The following is a 23,438-nucleotide window of genomic DNA, read 5'->3' as shown; positions in this document are numbered from 1 at the left end:
AGGACCAACTTCATTTTGATGTATGATACATGTTCCTGTGTTGGTAATTATACCTGTCCTAAACAAAATGACATTACTTTTTGACTCACCCTCGTATATGAGGGATGTATCGCCTAGGTAGGTAGTGCCTACCTTGAATAAAATAGATTGACAGCAACATTTTCCTTTTATGGCAAATATGCACCTAATTCAATAAAATTATGAAGGTTACCCCAATTACAATGCATAGAATGCAAAATATTTTTGTCTTGTAGATTAGGTGGGCATAATTCACTCCTGCTTTTCAATCTCAGTATTTAAGCTATGCATAGTATTGCTGTAGTACATGTGCTGCGTATATTTCTACATCGTTTTCCTTACATGCTATAAAGGCAGAAATAGATTTGCTTTCAACTCAGTTTCAATCACGTGTCTGTGTTTTGCTTATTTTCTGTTTTACTACATAAAAGTTGCCAACTGCCTACTCTGAGTAATTACTAATGGTACATGCCCGAGATATATATACACACACATGGAGAGAGAGAGATACTTACTCTGTTGTTCTTTGCCAGTGCCTTTATCCCGTGCCGATACATTCACAATTCCGTTAGCATCAATATCAAAAGTGACTTCAATTTGTGGAACACCACGAGGTGCTGGGGGTATACCGATCTTGAAAGGAGAAGACAACAAAGCATTAGTGTTATACAACAACCAACTGACCAACCACAGCATTAATAGCAGCAGGAACCACAATCCCACAATGCTCCCAACAGAGCTGACAAAACATCTTTGAAAAACAAGTGAACTGCATTGGCCTAACCCTTTAGTATTTAACCCTTTCGTTACCAACCTGGCTGAAACCGGCTCTGACTGAGTACAAATGTCTTGTTTTTATAAATTTTGAATTAAAATCTTCCAAGCCTTAGTCACAATTTGTATTCCTAATACTAGCTGAATGATAACTAAGTTATTTTACTAAATTCTTTGTTATATTTTAAGTAATTCAAAGAAACACAGAACGTCTCAAAATAAATACAGTAACGAAAGGGTTAAATCAGTTGTATCTGGCCAAAATATTTTAATGGGTTTATGTTCCAACTGGTCAGATCCAGCCTCTCACACTTACCTCACAATATTGTTCTAAAAATAAACATCCATGTCATTGAGATCTCAAAGTTACGAGATAATGCATGACTAATTCGAATGAATTTGAATAAATAAGGATTACATTTGACAGAGTAATCTGAATGCTAAAAGGGTTAAGAAAAACCAAACTATGGATAACGAATCTCTCTCAAAGTTACAGTCTCATCCACAGCATATAGACAATAGTGTATATACAACAAATAACAACAACAACATATACATAAAGAACAGGATCACCTGATGAGCAAGGGTGTTTATTGTTTTCACAGAGGCCTGGTTTGTTGCGTTGCAGATGACCAGTCACCGAAAGCAGATCGCGGTCTTGGCAAAATCATCAGAGCGCAAAATGTTTTCGGCAACCAGCCTCCGCTAACGTCGTGTCGATGGTACGACGGTAAATTACAGACACTACAACATCAACCACGACTACTGCCTCCATAACGATGGCTTAAAACGGTGGAATGATAATGGAAAAACAGCCAGCAGCAGTAAGAACAACAACAACAACAACAAAAAAAAAACATGCAATACAAACAAATTAAAAATTTATCCATTAAATCATATGCAAGAGGAGCAAGATATAGATTAACGATGTGAAGTTTTACCTGAGATACCAGAGAGCATATATTTGGCTTTATGTGGATAGACTCTACATTTACAATGCATTAAAATGTTTATATTCAGCTGGGTAAGTTTCATATTATATATTATTTAACAGATAAAATGGGGATTTATAAATCCAAACTGGATCCTCTATGAGCACCCCTGCTAATACTGGCCAACAGATTCTATCTAAGTAGAGTTTACAGCTCTAGAGAAAGTGAAATTACAGGGATAAATTAATTGCAGAGTAGAATACATTAACCTGAATTGTTTTGAATTGATCATGTCATCTTCTAGTCTTGCGATTTTGATTATGTGACTGTATACTTTTTAGGCTAACACTGTATGGCAGCAGATGTGAGAGGCCAGAATATTTGGACTGGGTATGGGTGGTTTAACAGTTTGGCATTTAAACTGGCCATTTCAGGCCCATATATTCCACAGGTTTTATGTTCAAACTGGCCAGATTCAGTCTCTCACACATTTTCTACAATATCATTCTTGAAATATACAGTCAACATCATTGAAATCTTGAAGCTACGAGATAATAATTCAAACCAATTTCAATAAATAAGCATTATGTTTGACCAAATAATCAAAAAGCTAAAGGGTTAAATGCTAAACAGTTAATACATTTTAAAACATATAAGTGAAGGCATATTTCAAATTGATGGCCATTTTTGGGAGATGAAATTTTTGCATAAGAGTAAAATTTATCAATGAGACGGCCATAAGCTAAGTAATTTTTCCTAATAATTTCTTTAACTTTGGATAAAGCCATGTACTGCTGCTGGCATGGAATAAAGTTTATAAACAGGCTTACATGAATGAGGCAGCACTGCACAAGAGACAATGTAACACAAACAGGTAGACATAAAAGAATGCACTGCACAAGAGACAATGTAACAGACAGGTAGACATAAAAGAATGTTAACAGACAGGTGTAACATAAAAGGTGTAACATAGACAATGTGTAACAGAGACTCACCAACTGAAATTGTCCAAGAATTTTGTTGTCTCTCGCCATTTCACGTTCACCTTGGTGGACTTTGATTTCGACTTGAGTTTGACCATCAGCAGCAGTAGAAAATACCTGACAGGTAAAAAAGAAAAAAAAGCAATTTGAAAAATGATGTAAGAAAACTGGAAATTTCTGCATGGGGAAAAGATCAAATTGATTTAATAAACCCCACCAAAAAATAGCAATACTAGTTTTATGACCCTGGAGGGAACAAAAAGGGGAAGAGGGGAATTTATATTATTCGGACTGGTGCCCTCATTTTCGCTGTTGCTTTCACTACATTCTGGCTGTTCTATGCTTCAGCCTTCTTCAGGTTTCTTGTGTTGAACTTGATTGCTGTATTGGAATTTTGATACAACGACCAAGTTCTACACAAGAAACCTGAAGGTGGCTGGAGCATACAACAGCCGAAATGTAGTGAAAGCAACAATGAAGCTGAGCACAAGTGAAAGTGAGCTTAGATGGAGAGCATCATCAACCGAACAACAGAGAGAGAGAGATGAAACTATTACAAACTTATTTCTTTCTTGCCCACAAGGGGCTAAACATAGAGGGGACAAAGGGATTAAGTCGATTAGATCGACCCCAGTGCGTAACTGGTACTTAATTTATCAACCCCGGAAGAATGAAAGGCAAAGTTGACCTTGGCGGAATTTGAACTCAGAACTTAGCGGCAGAGAAAATACATATTTCTTTACTACCCACAGAGGGGACAAACAAGGACAGACAAATGGATTAAGTCGATTACATCGACCCCAGTGCGTAACTGGTACTTAATTTATTGACCCCGAAAGGATGAAAGGCAAAGTCGACCTCAGCGGAATTTGAACTCAGAACGTAGCGGCTGACGAAATACAGCTAAGCATTTCACCCGGTGTGCTAACGTTCCTGCCAGCTCACAGCCTTCTGGCTGACTGTGCCAATTACACGAGTCAAGAAGGGCTTGTAAAGGACGTGGGAAAATGCCCTTCATCCAACATACTGGCATTGCTTGGGCGGTTTGACATGAACCAGAAAGTCAGAAGACTGCACCAAACTCTGCTGTCTGACCTGGCAAGGCTTCTGTAGCTGGATGCCGTTCTTAATGCCAATCCAAGAAACATGCACACATTCAAGAGATAATACAAGCTAAAGTGAACTGCCTTATAATGTGCAGAGAGATGATTAAACACACGTGATTTAGTATAGTAAATAGGACAACGTTAAGAAGACCTTGGAAGGCTTTGGAACGAACACTACCCCTCCTCTAAACAAGTCAATGAAACAAAGCACAGAATGGAATATATATGAAGTGAATGTAGAAAGTACTTCTTTGAATAACAATCAGTTTATCTCCCATTTTAATTAATCTTACATGTGCAATTTCGCTAATTGCAGTCAAATACAGACATCTGAAGGAGAAAATGGGTCCGATTCCATAAAGTTCTGTATAGTGTACCCTTAAAGGTAACTGCTAAATAAATAGAAATATAACCGACAAAGCATGTGCCAATAAGGGAGCTTCTACTCAGTTGCCTGATCTGCTTAGAATAGCAGCCAAAATTTCTGCCTTAATAAAAATTAGGGAAGGACACATTAGATGATATAGTCCAAGATACTCCTAAAAAGCTGGGTGGTCACAGCTGGACTGTCCCTGATCATAGGTCCGCTAACCGTTCTAATGATGCCTTGTAAATACTCACCTGGCTCTTCTTTGTTGGAATGGTTGTATTCCTGTTGATGAGTTTGGTAAATACACCGCCAAGAGTTTCAATGCCGAGAGAAAGAGGTGTGACATCCAATAACAGAACATCAGTGACATCTCCTGCCAACACACCACCCTGGAACGAAGAACAGAAAATAATAATAATAATACACATTCCTGCAAATGGTTCAAGAGTTCCACTCTAAGATTAGATCGAGTTCAAACTAGAAACTCAAATAGGTGAAAAGCGAATACTGAGAGAAGGAGTCTTTAATGCTTTTGAGATTGGAGTCTCTAAATTCTTCCATTTTTTTTTCTGAATTTTAAAATTGTAAAGGTGGTTTATGGATACCCTGTACATCTACCAATAGGATTATGAGCGACCGTTGGTCGGATTTTGTATCCAACCAATGCCTCTACTCAGAAACTAGGATGCATCTGGTTACTCGCATGATTCAGAAGCGCCAACTCAGACTGGCCATGAAAACCAAAAAAGAAATCAATTATATACCACCATTGCTGTTTTAATGTCTGCTTTCCCAAGCTGCTATTAATCAATCATATGGAATCCAGAGAGCCAAAGTTCTATGGCTGGATGATCTTCCTGCTGTCAATCTTCATCCATTTCCAGGCGATGCAATGCTTTGCTCTCGTCTGGTCGGGTTTCCACAGAACATGTCAAGCAAACAGTACTACTTGTATGATGGCAAAGTTTTGTTTACAATTATCATGCTATGTCCAGACAAGGAAACCAACAGACACATCAGATGAATGATAGGCCTTTTGCAGTTTCCATCAACTAAAATTTATTCACAAGGCTTTGAGCAGTCTAGGACTATAGAAGACACTTATCCAAAGTGTTTGGTGCCATGTAAAATGCCCATGCAGCACCACACCAAAAGCTCCCATGCTGGAGTCACGTAAAGTACATGTGTTGGTGCCACACAAAATACACCCAGTATACTCTGTAAACTGGTTGATGTTAAGAAGGGCATCCAGCCCCAGAAACCTTGCCAAAAAAGATAATTGGAACCTGGTGCAGCTCATGACCCAGCCTGCTCCTCTCAAACCAATTCAACTCATGCCAGCATGAAGAATGGATGGTGATGACATTTTCTTGTTTTAACATGTCCACCAACTGAAATTTCACGACATCATGTTCCAATGAGATTTTGAGGGAGATTTTAATTTAAATATGAATATTTAGTACAGATGGTTTTATAGGTAGATTGGAATTAAAAAGGGTTCAGAAATTGAAGGTGGGTTGGGCTGATGCTCACCTGAATGGCAGCTCCAATAGCAACAGCTTCGTCAGGGTTCACAGATTTACTAGGACTTTTACCAAACAGATCTTTGACAACTTCTTGAACCTATGAAAAGGAAAAAAAAAGTGAATAATTATATTAAAGCTCAGAGATTATTATTATTTATCATCAATGGAGGGAGCTGGCAGAATTATTAGTACCGTGCACCCTTTTGGAATAGCTTGAGCAATTGTGGATTTGACATCACTGTCACATTTTTTTTTCCCCCTACTCTAGGCACAAGGCCCAAGATTTTTGGGAAGGTGGGCCAGTCAATTAGATTGACCCCAGTACACAAGTGGTACTCAATTTATCAACTCCGAAAGGATGAAAGGTAAAGTCAACCTTGTTGGAATTTGAACTCAGAATGTAAAGACAGACAAAATACCCCTAAGCATTTTGCCCAGCGTGCTAACGTTTCTGCCAGCTTGCCACTTGTCACATTTTCTGAGCCCCCCAACCCAACTCATTTGATCAACATCAGCTTCCACTCTGAATCATATAAACCTCAGTGTATATAGCGAGTCCCTAGAAAACATTCATCTTGAATTTCTGCAAACCAATGACTTTGAGGGAAAAAAGTAGAAAGAAAGACAAAACTCCCAAGTTTCTTTATCATTCTGGTAAGTCTTGAGATGACCCGAAGCAGTATCCACCAAAAAATCTATATAATAATGAAACAGTGTGTCGGTAGTTCACTGCAGTTGTCAGAGAATTAAACTGAAGGTGGCTTAACCTTTTAGTGTTTAAACCGGCTATATCCGGCCCGAATATTCTACTCATTTTATGCTCAAACTGGACAGAACCAGTATCTCACACCTACCCTGCAATGTCATTCTAAAAATAAACAATTATCTCTTTCAAATCTTGAAGCTATAAGATAATCTCTCTCTATATAAACGGCAGTTTGTCTGTCTGTGTGTCTGTCAGGTTGTACCCTCACCCTGACCACGGCTTTCAACCGATTCTGATGAAACTTGACACACACATAGCCCAATGTCATAATTCAAAACTAACGTAGCGAAAATTTTGAAAAGTTTCCCCAGTTCTGAAAAAATTCGACATGGGGTCGAGAATCAGAAACACAAACCACAGACTGTCTAGGGGACGCAACTCGACCTTTTTAACTCACAAAAGAAAATTTACCATCATTTTTTCCCCATTTTTTGCTATTTTTTGGCTATAACTCTCTAAAAATGCTTTATAGTTATTTCCCTTACAAACCCAGGCAACGCCGGGCGATACTGCTAGTATCAGATAAATCTTTTAAAATGTAAAATGAATACAGATTACTTATGACATATTAATTTGAATGCTAAAGGGTTAAAGAGAAGCAAACGAAAGTGCGGAGGGAAGAGTTGCAGAAGACAACTTACTTTTGGCATACGGGTCATTCCGCCAACTAGAATAACATCACCAATGTCAGATTTCTTTATTTCTGCATCTTGAAGAGCCTTCTGACATGGAGCCATGGTTCTTTTCACCAAGCTTTCCACAAGGGATTCGAATTTAGCTCGTGATAATTTCAAATTCATGTGTTTTGGACCAGAAGAATCCATGGTAAGATATGGAAGGTTAATTTCAGTCTGAAATAAATCAAAAATCATAATAAATTACAATTTACAGGAAAACCTTTTGAATAATCTTGCATTTTCATGATTTCCGGGGCATCCCCCTGACAAGAAACAATATTTACGAAATTCAATTCACAAGCACGTGGTTTCGGGTTCAATTCCACTGCACAGCACCTTGGGCAAGTGTTTACTATTGGTTCACTATTACCCCTGGGCCACCTAGTTTCTTGTGAATGAATTTGGTAGATGGAAACAGTGTAAAGCCTGCCACATATCTGTTGCGTCCTTGAGCAAGATGCTTCATTTCATGTCAGCTGGCAAAAATTAGTAGTACCTGTAATTAAAAGGGAACCAGCCTTGTCACACCATGTCAGGCTGAATCTCCCCAAGAACTACGTTAAGGGTACATGTGTCTGTGGAGTGCTCAGCCACCTACACATTAATTACACAAGTAGGCTGTTCCATTGATTGGATCCCTCATCCTTTTAACTGACAGAATGCCATATCAATGACGTTTTAGTCCAAACATCATCATCATCATTTAGCGTCCACCTTTCCATGCTAGCATGGGTTGGATGGTTCAACTGGGGTCTGGGAAGCCAGATGGCTGCATCAGGCCCAGTCTGATCTGGCAGTGTTTCTACGGCTGGATGCCCTTCCTAATGCCAACCACTCCGTGAGTGTAGTGGGTGCTTTTTACGTGCCACCCGCACAGGTGCCAGACGGCGCTGGCAGACGGCCACAGACGGATGGTGCTTTTTACATGCCACCGGCACGTGAGCCAGGCGAGGCTGGCAACGGCCATAACATAAATACATAATACATACAGAGAAATATCTAAAACTGATGATTTAGTTGTGACACAAAATGCAGCTCATACCTGCAGGGAGGAACTCAATTCAATCTTGGCCTTTTCTGATGCTTCCCGAAGTCGTTGCAATGCCATGATGTCTTTGGACACATCTACTCCTTGCTGAAATAGTAACAGGAAATTAAATCACATTAAAATATTTCATTTGAAGTATTTACATCGTTAATTTAGTTTAGCTCGTCATTCAAACACTAGCAATCCTTAATTGCTAATGTATATATTAATATGCTACGGCCACTGTCATATGATCAGATGAGGGGAGAGGTCAAGAGAGGTCAAGAGAGAGAGAGGAGTGTTAGCGGTAAGAGATAGGAAATAAAGGCGGCGAGCTGGCAGAATCGTTAGCACGCTGGGCAAAATGCTTTGCGGTATTTCATCTGCCGCTACGTTCCAAGTTCAAATTCCGCCGAGATCGACTTTGCCTTTCATTCTTTCGGGGTCGATAAATTAAGTACTAGTTACGCACTGGGGTCGATGTAATCGACTTAATCCGTTTGTCCCCTCTGTGTTTAACCCCTTGTGGGTAGTAAAGAAATAGGTATTTCGTCTGCCGCTACATTCTGAGTTCAAATTCCGCCGAGGTAGACTTTGCCTTTCATCCTTTCAGAACTGATTAAATAAGTACTAGTCACGCACTGGGGTCGATGTAATCGACTTAATCCGTTTGTCTGTCCTCGTTTGTCCCCTCTGTGTTTAACCCCTTGTGGGTAGTAAAGAAATAGGTAAGAGATAGGAGAAAGGGACTTTTACTGTAATGTGATTAAATAGTTAGTTAAAAGGAGAGAGAGAGATGAAGGAACAGACATAGAACATGTTTAACTCAGGAGTACACGGTACAGTTGAAAAGAGAGAGGGATGAGTGTGGATTTACTGAATGGAATGTGGGGAAGGAAAATATTAGAATAGTCAATGGATTTTAATTTCTGAATGCAAGGTGAAACACAATAGATAACAACACAACAAAGTAGAAAACGTAAGAATACATTAATTTATGATGTCCACTGTTTAACCCTTTAGTGTTCGCATTATTCTGCCAAAATTAATCCTTTTTTATCCACATTGCCTTGAACTAATCAGGCATTATTTTGGTGCCTATGAGATTTTGATGAGGTAGCTGTTAATTTTTAAAATGATATTGTAGGGTTGGTGTGAGAGACCAGATCTGGCTAGTTTGACCATAAAACAGGTAGAATACTTTTGGCCGGATATGGCCGGTTTAAATGCTAAAGGGTTAAGGGTTAAAAGACATTAAAATTTCTTAGTTTTTTGGTATATACAGACATGCTGGTGGTGGTGGTTTGCAGAGTAGCCCTCATCTGCTCTGCTTACACACAAGTGTAATAAACTGATAAAACATTAAACAAGGATATTTAATCATAGCATTTGAAGCTTTCTTGCCAGATACACTACCCTGAAATGTAGGAGATATCATACGAGGATCCCTACTTTTATAGCTATCAAAGGGGTTTATTAAAAACTTAGTTTCTTATTGTAATGACAGTGGCAATACTAATGGTGTTGGTAATGGTGAAGGTTGTGAAAGGCATTGAATTAGTGTCAACCCACTGGAACCCTATTTAAGGGCAAATATCCTAACAGCCATCTCCCCTATATATTAGGTTGTCCCAAAAGTTCATAAACACTTGCATAAATTGAATTTTTACTCGCCAAGTACTAACAAAAACAACAAAAATTATTCCTCAAAATAAAGATCATTATTTTCCAAAACTTTCTACGAACTTTTGGGACAACCTTATATTATTTAACCCTTTTGTTACAATGTTTCACTTGAAATATACTTTATTTCAATTAATTTTGAAAATTATGAAGAATTTACTAAAACATCTTTGTCGTTACTCAGCTGGTAATTGGAACATAAAATAGAAACTTAGAAATTTTTATTTAGATCATCTTAAAATGGGAAGCTTGTATCAGAAGCAAGGCCAGTCTTGGGCAGGTTGGTATCAAAAGGGTTAACCTTTAGCAAACTGACCATATCCAACCCAAATATCTTGCTTTATATTAAAACAGAATTAGATCTGGCTTATCACGCCGACCCTGCCATGTCATTCTGAAACTAACTAATCACATCTCGAAGCTACAAGACAGCACAAGATTAATTCACAATAGTGTGAATAAATAATTATTACATTTAACAGTAATCAAAATGCTAAAAGATTTCACAATAAAGACCTCTTTGTACACGACTAACATCATACAACATGGCTAATTGCGGCACCGTTTCAGATGAACAAGACTAATAATATATATTTGCATACTTACGTCTTTGAGGAATTCTGTACATAAGAATTTCATGAGTGTATTATCAAAGTCCTCCCCTCCAAGGAACGTGTCACCGTTTGTGGATTTCACCTCAAACACACCTTTCTGAATTTCTAGAATGGAGATATCAAAAGTTCCACCGCCAAGATCATAAACAGCAATCCTAAAATACAGAAAAATATTTCCAATAATTTTAGGTTAGAGTTCAATAACAAAATATTGATTTTTTCATGTTGAATGAGGAGAGAAGTCAACAGATGATATATTCCATCACTTTCAGTTGTAAAATTCCTACCTATTCTTCTACTCTTCCCAACATTTGGCAAAAGAAAATTAGCAGCGAATATGATAAATATGAAGGTGTCTATTCTAAACAATCACCTGTAGGCCAGGGAGAAAACTCTTGCCCTTAAGGGACAGGGTCACAGATTTTGTAGGGTTCTTTTAATGGACTCCAAACAGCTAACCCTCCCTACAGGGAAATCTCAATTTGGAATCTTGATGTTTCTCATTTTTGTTATTCCTTTTTACACATTACATGCTAACAACTCCTCCACAAATGTATACCTTTCCTTAAAGCCCTTGTGAATAAAGAAGCCATCATCATCATCAAGTCAAAATGCTTAGTACCATTTCTTCCAGCTCTGCATTGTGCACTCAAATCCTACCAAAGTCAACTTCACCCTTTCCAGGTCGATAAAGTACTAGTCAAGTACTGGAGTCAATGCAATCAACCCCTTTAAAACTGCTGGCCTTCTGCCCAAATTTTAAACAGGCTGTGTGGTAAGTAGCTTGCTTACCAACCACATAGTTCCGGGTTCAGTCCCACTGCATGGCACCTTGGGCAAGTGTCTTCCACTGTAGCCTCAACCCGACCAAAGCCTTGTGAGTGAATTTGGTAGACGGAAACTGAAAGAAGCCCATCGTATATATGTGTGTGTGTATATGTTTGTATGTCTGTTTGTCCCCCAACATTGCTTGACAATCGATGGTGTGTAACTTAGCGGTTCGGCAAAAGAGACCGATAGAATAAGTGCTAGGCTTACAAAGAATAAGTGCTGAGGTCAACCTGCTCGACTAAAGGCAGTGCTCCAGCATGGCCACAGTCAAACGACTGAAACAAGTAAAAGAGTAATTATTATTATTATTATTAAGGAGGTGAGCTGGCAGAATTGTTAGCATGCCGGACAAAATGCTTAGTGGCCTTTTGTCTATCTACATGTTCCAAGTTCAAATTCTACCAAGGTCAACTTCGCCCCCTACCTCAAACTTGCGGGCCTCGTGCCAAGATTTGAAACCATCGTTATTATTACGGTTGTGAGCAGGCAGAAGCATTAGCGTGAGGGACAAAATGCTTATTGGCATTTCTTCCAGATCTTTACATTCTAAGATCAACTTTATCATTCATTCCGTCCGAAGATAATGTAATTGACTGTCTCTCCACCTCCTCAAAATTCGGCTTTGTGCCGAAATTATTATAAAGAATTATTATTATTGTAATAATAATACTGATTGGAAGTGTTATCATGTACATTGTTTTGTCTTGGTATAAAAGATGGACTAACAGCATATATTCTGCTCAATACCACAGATTTGCTTGTCAGTTGTTTGACCTTAACCAGTTGAGCATGTCCCTTAGTGGCTGACGAAATGTGCATCTCTGATCACGAGCAGAAGTAGTGGGGGAGCATCATAGCCATGTGTTGAGAGGGATTCTTTGGGGTTTGAATAATTCACCTCTGGAAACATGGGTGTTTTATTCAACATCTTTAAACAACCCTTATTCAGGGACCTATTGAGCAGGATGGGCTACTCGACCTGAACAAAATTCCAACTGGGCCCCACCTGCAAGGTCATGCGCTGTTTATCTTGATATGAGATCACCATGTCGCGCACATATGGTTGTGATGCATGTGCCTGGTGTACCCTTATCAGACGGGTAGTCATGATGGGTATATTGGGCTTCGTATATTTTACCCCAGTGTCACTTTGATGGCATGAACTGCTCTCTCACTCAATAATAATAATAATAATAATAATAATAAAAGAAGTAAGGACTTACACTTTATCGTCAGTTTTGTCCATTCCATAAGCTAAGGCTGCAGCTGTTGGTTCATTTATCACACGCAGCACGTTTAAACCAGCAATTTGGCCAGCATCTTTGGTAGCCTGGAAACAAAAGAGAAACGTCAAAACACTGAAAGCAGCAGAAGACTATTCTATAATACCATTTAAGAATTCACATGAAAATAATTTGTGAAGATATTATTCACTCTGTTATTATCTAGCGTAAAAATTTTAAAATGATAACAGAATCAACAATATAGGTGATTTGCAGGCCCCCAAAAAAGTATTAAATAGCTGCAGGATTAAAATTAAGCTAACGACATACCGAGTATGTTTACCTGCTGGAAATAGCAGTCAAAACTCATATTTAAATACTATTTAATACAAAATCTCTTCTTTCTTCAAGTATCATGTCAAGCAATAATTAATAAGAAATGCTAACTAAAATATGGATAAAGAAATACTTCACAACATTATTAGTAGTGTACTATATTTTATACACACATACATATATACACATATACAAACACTACATCAGTGCTGTAGCATTATTAGTACTAGTATCATTTTAATATATACAAATATACATATATATCTATATATATATACACACACACACACACTACATTACTCCTATAACAGTAATCAGCATCATCATTTAACGTCCGTTGTCCATGTTGGCATGGGTTGAACAGTTTGACCGGCACTGGTAAGCTGTAAGGCCGCGCTAGGATCCTGTCTGATTTGACATAGATTTTTTTTTTTTATTTACAGCTGGATGGCCTTTCTAATGCCAACAACTTCAAGAGTTTAATGGGTGCTGTCATGTCCCACTGGCACAGGTGCCATTTTTGCATGACATCGGTATCTGCCACGACTGTGATTTTGCTTGGCTTGGGGGGGGAGGGTCTTCTCAAGCACAACATAATGCCAAAGATCTTGGTCATTGCCTCCATGAGGCCCAACACTTGAAAGGAACTCAGCCACCTCGCCTCTGTGGTGCCCAACACTTGAAAGGAATTCAGTCACTTTGTCCCCATCAGGCCCAACTTTCAAAGGTTTTTTTTTCCAACATGCCACCAGCACAGGTGCACTTGGCTTGATGGGTTCTCTTAAGCAGAGCACATCGCCAAAGGTCTCAGTCACTAGTCATTGCATCTGTGAGGCTCCAAGTTCGAAGGTCATGCTTCACCGCTTCATCTCATGTTTCCTTGGGTCTGCCTCTACCACAGGTCCCCTCCACTGTTAAAGATCGGCACTTCTTTACACAACCATCCTCATCCATACACCAATAACATTACAACAATAGAAAAACACTTACCTGTCTCTGAGAATCATTGAAATAAGCAGGTACTGTGACGACGGCATTTTTAACTGAGGTTCCAAGGTAACTCTCTGAAGACAGAAATAAAACACTTAAAACATTCACGAACGGAACAAGTTTATGGAATCCGATCTGCTAAACTCCACAATAAATTGCAGTTTATTTGTAAGATATATTTAAAATGTTTATATCTGAACCAGATATTCTGATTGTTTAACCCTTTAGCATTTAAACCGGCCATATCCGGCCAAAAGTATTCTGCCTGTTTTATGTTCAAACTGGCCAGATCTGGTCCCTCACACCAACCCTACAATATCGTTTTAAAAATTAACAGCTACCTCATTAAAATCTCATAGCTACAAGATAATGTGTGATTAGTTCAAAACAATGTGGATGAAGAAGCATTAATTGTGGCAGAATAATGTGAACACTAAAGGGTTAATGATGAAACTGGCCTCTCGCACCTATCCTACACTATCATTCTAAGAATAAAGTCACATACTCCTTTACTTGTTTCAGTCATTTGACTGCAGCCATGCTGGAGCACCGCTTTTAGTCAAGCAAATCGACCCCCCAGGACTTATTCTTTGTAAGCATAGTACTTATTCTACCAATCTCTTTTGCTGAACCGCTATTATTATACTTCACCAATGGAAGCATGGCAGTGTGGTGAGGAATTTGCTTCCCAACCATTTGATTTTAAGTTCACTTCTACAGCATGACCCTTAGGTAAGTGTCTTCATGCTGGCCGAAGCCTTATGAGTGGCTTTGATCAATGGAAACTGAAAGAGGTCTCCCATATGCATGCATGTATCTATGTGTGTGTGTGTGTGTGTGTGTGTGTGTGTGTGTGTGTGTATATATATATATATATACATAAAAAGCACCATCCGAACGTGGCCGATGCCAGCGCCGCCCCGACTGGCTCCTGTGTCGGTGGCACATAAAAAGACCATCCGAACGTTGCCAGCTCCGCTGGCACGTTAAAAGCTATAACCGATCGTGACCGATGCCGAACCCCCCCTGGCACCTGTGCAGGTGGCACGTAAAAAGCACTCACTACACTCACGGAGTGGTTGGCGTTAGGAAGGGCATCCAGCTGTAGAAACATTGCCAGATAAGACCGGAGCCTGGTGCAGCCTTCTGGCTTCCCAGATCCCCAGTCGAACCGTCCAACCCGTGCTAGCGCGGAAAACGGACGTTAAACGATGATGATGATATATATATATATATATATATATATATGTGTGTGTGTGTGTGTAGCATTCTTTGTTTCAAATATTCTGAGAAAACGTTTGAACATAGGAGTGAAATATTACTTCACTTGGAAACATATGGGGTGACAACCAAGACATCTGGTCACAAAAAGTCTGTCTGACCCATGAAAGCATGGAAAAGTGGACATTAAGACAATGAAGAGAACAAGTAACGGAACTATGTCTATGGACCAAATTCTAATTCCCATTAAGCTATTTATCGAAGAAGAGGATTTAAAATGAGTTGTTACCTGCCGTTTCTTTCATTTTCATCAAAACAAAGGCTCCTATTTGGCTTGGTGAGAACATTTTGCCATTAATTTCAACCCAAGCGTCTCCATTCGAAGCTTTCACTATTTTGTAAGAAACAGAAGACCTACAAAGATAAAAAAGATAATTTCATTAATCAGTTGATTGATTAGAAATTACAAATGATAAAACATTGAAGGAGCTTTCACATAACTGCTTGACTTACTCCAAAGTAGTGGTCATTCCTTCTACAACAGCAATTCTTAGAGACAAAGACCATATCGTTGACTAAGGGAGCAAATTGGTGAAGTCATCAGTGTTGGATTATCTCCGAGTCTTTGTTCCAGCTCTCTACGTTCTGAGTTCAAATCCCACCATGATCAACTTTGATCTTTTTTTTTTTTTTTCAAGCACAATAAACAAAAACTACCAAAGCAGAACAATGGAACTGATATAGCACCAGATAAAATGGTAGGTTCTGATTTTTTTGTACCCTGATAGCAGCACCTGTGCCAAATTGTATTGACCCAAGTTAGCAGCCTTTCTCTTGGAGTTGTGGAGAAGGAAAGACCTGCATGCATTAACAACTGGCAGTATTCTTTAAAAAAATAAATCTTGCCCAGGCCAATACTGTTGTGTTTATGTCCCCGTAACTTAGCGGTTCAGCAAAAGAGACCTATGTATGTATGTATGTGTATATGTTTGTGTGTCTGTGATTGTCTCCCTAAAATCGCTTGACAACCGATGCTGGTGTGTTTATGTACCCACACGCTAGCAGTTCGGCAAAAGAGACCAATAGAATAAGTACTAGGCTTACAAAGAATAAGTCCTGGGGTCGATTTGCTCAACTAAAGGTGGTGCTCCAGCATGGCCACAGTCAAATGAGTGAAACAAACAAAAGAGTACCTTCGTTCCGATTAATTTTGGAAAGAATGAAAAATTCAGAAAGACAACTGTTGTTGTTATTAAGCTGATGTTTAGATCATAAATTAACAGGAAATTTTGATGTAAGGTTCTAATTCAGACCCCTTTAAAACAAGAATGTTGTATTATAGAACCAGGCCACTGTGTCAGGCATGCTGGTATTAACCCTTTCGGCGAGCTGGCAGAAATGTTAGCACGCCGGGCGAAATGCGTAGCCGTATTTCGTCTGTCGTTACATTCTGAGTTCAAATTCCGCCGAGGTCGACTTTGCCTTTCATCCTTTCGGGGTCGATAAATTAAGTACCAGTTACGCACTGGGGTCGATGTAATCGACTTAATATCTATGTCTGTCCTTGTTTGTCCCCTCTGTATTTAGCCCCTTGTGGGTAATAAATAAATAGGTATTAACCCTTTCGTTACCGTATTTATTTTGAGATGTTCTGTGTTTCTTTCAATTACTTTAAATATAACAAAGAATTTAGTAAAATAACTTAGTTACCATTCAGCTTGTATTAGGAACATAAATTGTGACTAAGGTTTGGTGGAAGATTTTAATTCAAAACTTAAGAAAACAAGACATTTGTACAACAGAGCCAGAGCCGGTTTCAGCCGGGTTGGTAACGAAAGGGTTAAAGGAGGTTAATCTAAAAATAGAAACAGAATTTTAAAATAAAATCAAAAATACTCACAAATCTTTCTGTACATTTTTGTCATCAAATCGTCTCCCGATGAGCCTCTTTGTTGCGGAAACTGTATTTCTGGCATTAGTGACAGCCTGGCGCTTGGCAGGCATTCCAGCCAAACGTTCACCATCTTTTGTGAAAGCTACAACAGATGGAGTTGTCCGTGAGCCTTCTGCATTTTCCAAGACTTTTGGTGTTTTTCCTTCCATAATAGAGACACATGAGTTTGTGGTCCCCAAATCAATACCAATGACATGGCCTTTGACCTTGTCTGACCTAAAACAAGAAAAAGAAGAGAAAACATTACATTAGAGAAATTATGTCAAAGAACATAGAAGATAAAAAAATTAATTCAGACGAAATTATTTTTGTCAAACAATCTGTGTCGGTGGCACTTAAAAAGCACCATCCGAATCGTGGCCGAAGCCAGTGCCGCCTTGGCTGGCTTCCGTGCCACTGGCACGTTAAAAGCTATAACCGATCGTGACCGATGCCGAACCCCCCCTGGCACCTGTGCAGGTGGCACGTAAAAAGCACTCACTACACTCACGGAGTGGTTGGCGTTAGGAAGGGCATCCAGCTGTAGAAACATTGCCAGATAAGACTGGAGCCTGGTGCAGCCTTCTGGCTTCCCAGATCCCCGGTCGAACCGTCCAACCCATGCTAGCATGGAGAATGGACATTAAACGATGATGATGATGATGATGAATCTGAAGAAATAATGACCTGTGTGTTTTTGACAGCACTGAAAGTGATTTAGGTATAATTTGGTTGGAACCATGAGCTTTCTTTGGCTGCCAATGTAAGAAGTCAAGAGATATAAAGCCCTTTTTTTTGTCTTTTCTTACACAAAAGAACCCATTTGCAGGGTGAATATAGGTATGGGATCAGATGTAGTCTTTGGCGAATGAACATTAAGAGAAGCCAAATACAGAGATTCATGCACGAAGCTTTCTATATAATCATCCAGGTGTTAAGAGACATTTTAGCACATTTGCCAATACACTGCCTCTCGTAATTCAATCAATATCATCATCATCATCGTTTAACGTCCGCTTTCCATGCTGGCATGGGTTGGACGGTTCGACGGGGGTTTGGGAACCAGGAGGCTGTACCAGGCTCCAGTCTGATCTGGCAGTGTTTCTACAGCTGGATGCCCTTCCTAACGCCAACCACTCCGTGAGTGTAGTGGGTGCTTTTTACGTGTCACCAGCACAGGTGCCAGGGGAGGCTGGCAACGGCCACGATCGGTTGGTGCTTTTTATGTGCCACCGGCACAGAAGTCAGTCATGTTGGCACTGGCATCGACCACATACGGACAAAATATAAAAAGGTTATTGAGTACATCTGGCTTTATAGATCAGGTAGATTGTATCTATGCATGCTGTAGAATGCAACTAAAAACGACTGATGTCAAAAGATATTAACATTGTCTCAAAGACTCCTGTCCAATCTATGCCAGTATGGAGAAATACATAAAAATGGTGATAATATGACACTGAAAAGAACCTTTAGAACTTTTTGAAAATGGTTCTACCCCAATCAACTCCTCCACAGCTCAGTTTAACACCATCTCGCAACCACCTGGTGGTACCTTCAGCTACATCCACACCATTGCAAGCATGGAGGTCAGAATTTTGCCCCAAAGACAATGCCATGTCTTTAACCCTTTAGTATTTAAACCGGCCATATCCGGCCAAAATATTTAATCTGTTTTATGTTCAAACTGACCAGATCCAGGCCCTCACACCTACCCTACAATGTTATTCTACATTAAGTAATTACACCATCAAGATCTTGAAGATATGAGATAATGCATGATTAATTCAAATCAATGGGGGTCAATAGACATTATGTTTGATTGAATAATCTGAACACTAAAGGGTTAAACACAGCGTCCCAAGTGCTATGGCTTCTGTCCTGCCACCCTTGAGGTGCTCTCAAAGTGATGAATGCTGTGCTTTCCGCATCTGAACAAATTTTTTTCTTTTTTTTAATGATAATAATGATCCTTTCTACTATAGGGACAAGGCCTGAAATTTGAAGGGTAGGGGTTAAGTCAATCACGTCGGCCCAAATGTTCAACTGGTAATAATAAAAAGAAACTCTCATACTTACGCATATCGTCTGTTATATCCATTTATGAAAGAATTATTCTGCAACAGAGAAAATGGTAAAATTTAGATCAAAAGTCACATGAACATTGTTGTAATGACGTATAAACAGTAGATCTGATTGATTAGGGTGGACTGGAGTTGAAAAATCAATACCAATAGCAATGTTTCTCACATATAACAGTAGATTCTTCAATCAATCAGACTTCTATTCTGTCAACAGTAATCAATATTTCTGATACACACAGTTTGAGCAATCTAAAAAAAATGGGCGTTCACCTTAAGAACTGCTCAGTCCTTTAGAAACTTAAACCAGCCATATCCAATCCAAATATTCTACCTGCTTCATATTCAAACCACCCAGGTTCAGTTCTCCTCTGATACCTACCCTACAATAGCATTCTAAAAACATAACATAAATCTTGAAGCTTTGAGATAACGCAAGATTAATTCAAAACAACGTGAAATAAATAAGCCTTACATTTGACAGAATGCTAAATAACAGATTAGTGTGTAAGTGGCTGAGTATACAACAGACTTGAGACCCTTCAACACAATTCTCAGATATGACAGTATGAGGCAGGCTGTACCTATGAATTACAGGTACAATCTACCCAACAGGTTTCAGTGTAGTTTCCTCTTACTCAATTTCACTCACAAGGTATGGCTAAGCCTAAAGCTACCAAAAGGGACACAGGCACCAAGACTGAACCTGGGATCCTACAGTTGCCATAAATAATGGTTCTAAATTTTGGCACAATTACATTGACCCCCACATCACCCCCGTGCTCGACTGATACTGAAAGGGATGAAAAGCAAAGTGAACCACGGCAGAATTAGAACATAAAAATATACAAAAATTGCGGCTGAGCATTTTGCCCAGTGCACTAACGATTCTGCCAGTTTAACTCTTCTAATTGCTATAAATAATGAAGAAAAGAAGGAATAACCATTCCTAAGAATAGACTGTAGTTAAAGATGTTAGCATTTTTGGAGCCAGTCAGTCCTACACTAGAATAACTTAATACCACAATATTAACCCTTTAGCATTCAAACCGGCCAGAATATTTAACCTGTTTTCATATTGAAACTGACCAGATCTCGCCTCTCACCTCAGCCCTACCATGTCATTCTAAAACTAAAAAATCACATCACTGAAATCTCTAAACTACAAGATAATACATGATTAATTCAAAACAATATAATTAACCCTTTAGTGTTTAAATTATTCTGTTAAATGTAATACTTCTTCATTCAAATTCATCATCAACTTGAATTAATCAGGCATTATCTTATAGCTTTGAGGTTTCAATAATGTCACTATTTATTTTTAGAGTGTCAATGTAGGGTGGGTGTGAATATAAAACATGTAGAATATTTGAGCCGGATATAGCCGGTTTAAACACTAAAGGGTTAAACAAACATCACATTTGAGAGAATAATCTGAACACTAAAGAGTTAATATTCTATATCTTTGTAGATTTCTGTAATAAAGATGTAAAAAATCTAGGAGTTAAATATAATCTTCAAAAAGTCAAAGAAAAACAGTAACGAGAGGAAACTAAAGATTACAAGAATTTTTACACTCAAAGCCTCTTCAGATTCTCCAATCCAAGACAGGCAAGATTGATATGATTGATGTTAAGTTTCAACATCAATAATTGATAGATGGGGGAGGAAATTAAGGGTTGATGTTCTAAGATAAAATTATAGTGATTTAACACTATATGTGGAGGAGGTGGGCTCTGAGAGCTTCATCACGTTTTTTGCATAACTTCTGAAAGAATGCAGATTTTTCTATGAAATTTGCTGACTCTTCCTAAACTTTATCCCGTTAAATGCTCACATAACAGATTTTGAAAAAATTTCCTGCTACCATGGAAACCACAGGAGTTGAATAGATCGCATAAAATATTTGTTAGATTTTTTTTTTTTTTTGTTACAGGAATTATAGGCACAGGTGTGGCTGTGTGGTAAGTAGCTTGCTAACCAACCACATGGTTCCGGGTTCAGTCCCACTGCGTGGCATCTTGGGCAAGTGTCTTCTGCTATAGCCCCGGGCCGACCAATGCCTTGTGAGTGGATTTGGTAGACGGAAACTGAAAGAAGCCTGTCGTATATATGTATATATATATGTTTGTGTGTCTGTGTTTGTCCCCCTAGCATTGCTTGACAACCGATGCTGGTGTGTTTACGTCCCCGTCACTTAGCGGTTCAGCAAAAGAGACAGATAGAATAAGTACTGGGCTTACAAAAAGAATAAGTCCCGGGGTCGATTTGCTCGACTAAAGGCGGTGCTCCAGCATGGCCACCGTCAAATGACTGAAACAAGTAACAGAGAGTATGTGGAGGTGGTGGGCTCTGAGAGCTTCCTCTCTTCTGAAAGAATGCAGATTTTTCTCTGAAATTTGCTGACTCTTCCTAAACTTTATCCTGTTAAATGCCCACATAACAGACTTTGAAAAAATTTCCTGCTACCATGGAAACTACAGGAGTTAAATAGATCCTATAAAATATTTTTCATTATCATAAATAGTTTTTTTTTTTTAATTCGTCAAGTAAGAAGCAAAGTTTTTTTTTTTTTAATTGAGTGAATTTGATGACATCACACAAATACCAACATCTGCTGATATTTTGAAAAGTATAAACATTTTTTTTTTGTTTGATTTCTATGCAGTACATATTATATCCCTGCACCCTGCAACGCTTCATAGTCACAGTGTGAGTGGTTCTAGAAAACTTTGAAACTCTAAAAGTACTAAATTTTCACACATCTAGGTACAACGGATGACGTCATCAGAAAAACACTGATGTCAATGACATTTTTGTTATATAGATCTATTTGGATCCAAAAACTGAAAAACCCATTGTTTTGCTGCTTGTTCGCCTCTGGCGGTTTCCTTTTCTTAGGGTCTCCCGTAATTCAATGTAGCAACGGCAGAGATTTCCACACTTCATTCTGTCCTCCTGGAGGCTTGTTTACCATCCTATCTTAGCTAGCAAGTGTTAAATGGCAAAGGTCTTTGCATCTTTTCTAGGGCCTCACGTGCAACCTAAATGCTCAGCTTTATTTACCTCTTACTCTTACCCTTTTACTTGTTTCAGTCACGTGACTGTGGCCATGCTGGAGCACCGCCTATAGTCGATCAAATCGACCCCAGGACTTATTCTTTGTAAGCCTAGCACTTATTTTATCGGTCTCTTTTTTTTGCCGAACTGCTAAGTTACAGGGGACGTAAACACACCAGCATCGGTTGTCAAGCGATGTTGGGGGACAAACACAGACACACAAATATGAACATACACATATATACAACGGGCTTCTTTCAGTTTCCGTCTACCAAATCCGCTCACAAGGCTTTGGTCGACCCGAGGCTATAGTAGAAGACACTTACCCAAGGTGCCACGCAGTGGGACTGAACCTGGAACCATGTGGTTCGTAACCAAGCTACTTACCACACAGCCACTCCTGCGCCTATATTTGTTTAAGTTTTGTTTTTTTTACACAAAGCACAGGTGTGGCTGTGTGGTAAGAAGCTTGCTTCCTCACCACATGGTTCCAGGTTCAGTTCTATTATGTGGCACTATGGGCAGGTGTCTTCTACTATAGCCCCAGACTGACAAAAGCCTTGTGAAAAGATCTACCAAACAGAAACTGAAAGAAGCCCCTCGTAGTGTGTGTGTGTTTGTATCCCACAACCGCTTTACAACCAGTGTTGGTGTATTTACATTCCAGTAACGTAGCGGTTCGGCAAAAGAGATTGATAGAATAAATACTAGGCTTTGAAACGTTTGTTAAACAACACAAACTCAATCCTTCGCTTCCCAGACATGATAAAAGAACAAAAAAACTATTATTGTAACATTTATATTATATTATGTATGTTTTACATGTGCTATTTAACCCCAGGTCAGCTTCGATCCAGCAGGCTTCCAAAGACATTTTAGTCACAAACATCTTGTCCTTTTCCCAGACGATGTATCTAGGACTACATTATTCAATAAGTCCCTTTTTATTCTTAAGACGAAAGAGTGCAATCTGACTGAGTAATCAGAATCACGTAAGAAGCCCTCCCCCATTCGCCTATTATTTGCCCCGTGTGTCCAACTCACTGCTAACCCAGCCAACACAATAATCTTTCCGTGTTGCTTTAATTTATTTCGACGAGGACAAAGAGAGGGGTTTGTCGACTGAACCAAGCCTGGCTAAAATAAGGACACAATTGCATAACGAGAGAGATACAACCCTCAACAAGACTGAGACCCCGAACGGCAAGAAACAAAACTTAACCGATTTTTTAAATTTTTTATTGTAAGGAACAATGGTCTCGTCTGAGAAAAGAGAAGAAAGAA

General features: G+C 39.0%; 1 protein-coding gene across 2 annotated transcripts in view; it reads right to left on the bottom strand.

The window, feature by feature from the left end:
- Positions 1 to 23,438, bottom strand: part of LOC115229008 (stress-70 protein, mitochondrial) — a 32,805-nt gene that overhangs the window by 5,984 nt on the left and 3,383 nt on the right. For both annotated transcript variants that reach the window (XM_036499072.1, XM_029799436.2), the window contains exons 2-13: positions 19,090 to 19,127; positions 16,978 to 17,247; positions 15,367 to 15,491; positions 13,857 to 13,930; positions 12,531 to 12,637; positions 10,469 to 10,631; positions 8,195 to 8,287; positions 7,117 to 7,326; positions 5,717 to 5,806; positions 4,435 to 4,572; positions 2,720 to 2,824; positions 534 to 651 (exon numbers count right to left, since the gene is read on the bottom strand). In XM_036499072.1, the coding sequence (XP_036354965.1) occupies positions 534 to 651; positions 2,720 to 2,824; positions 4,435 to 4,572; positions 5,717 to 5,806; positions 7,117 to 7,326; positions 8,195 to 8,287; positions 10,469 to 10,631; positions 12,531 to 12,637; positions 13,857 to 13,930; positions 15,367 to 15,491; positions 16,978 to 17,247; positions 19,090 to 19,127 (1,531 nt within the window). The remainder of the gene's footprint in view (positions 1 to 533; positions 652 to 2,719; positions 2,825 to 4,434; positions 4,573 to 5,716; positions 5,807 to 7,116; positions 7,327 to 8,194; positions 8,288 to 10,468; positions 10,632 to 12,530; positions 12,638 to 13,856; positions 13,931 to 15,366; positions 15,492 to 16,977; positions 17,248 to 19,089; positions 19,128 to 23,438) is intronic.

Source organism: Octopus sinensis, unplaced genomic scaffold (genome assembly GCF_006345805.1).
Source record: "Octopus sinensis unplaced genomic scaffold, ASM634580v1 Contig11558, whole genome shotgun sequence".
Taxonomy (NCBI): Eukaryota; Metazoa; Mollusca; class Cephalopoda; order Octopoda; family Octopodidae; genus Octopus; species Octopus sinensis.
This window is presented reverse-complemented; position numbering and strand designations above follow the sequence as displayed.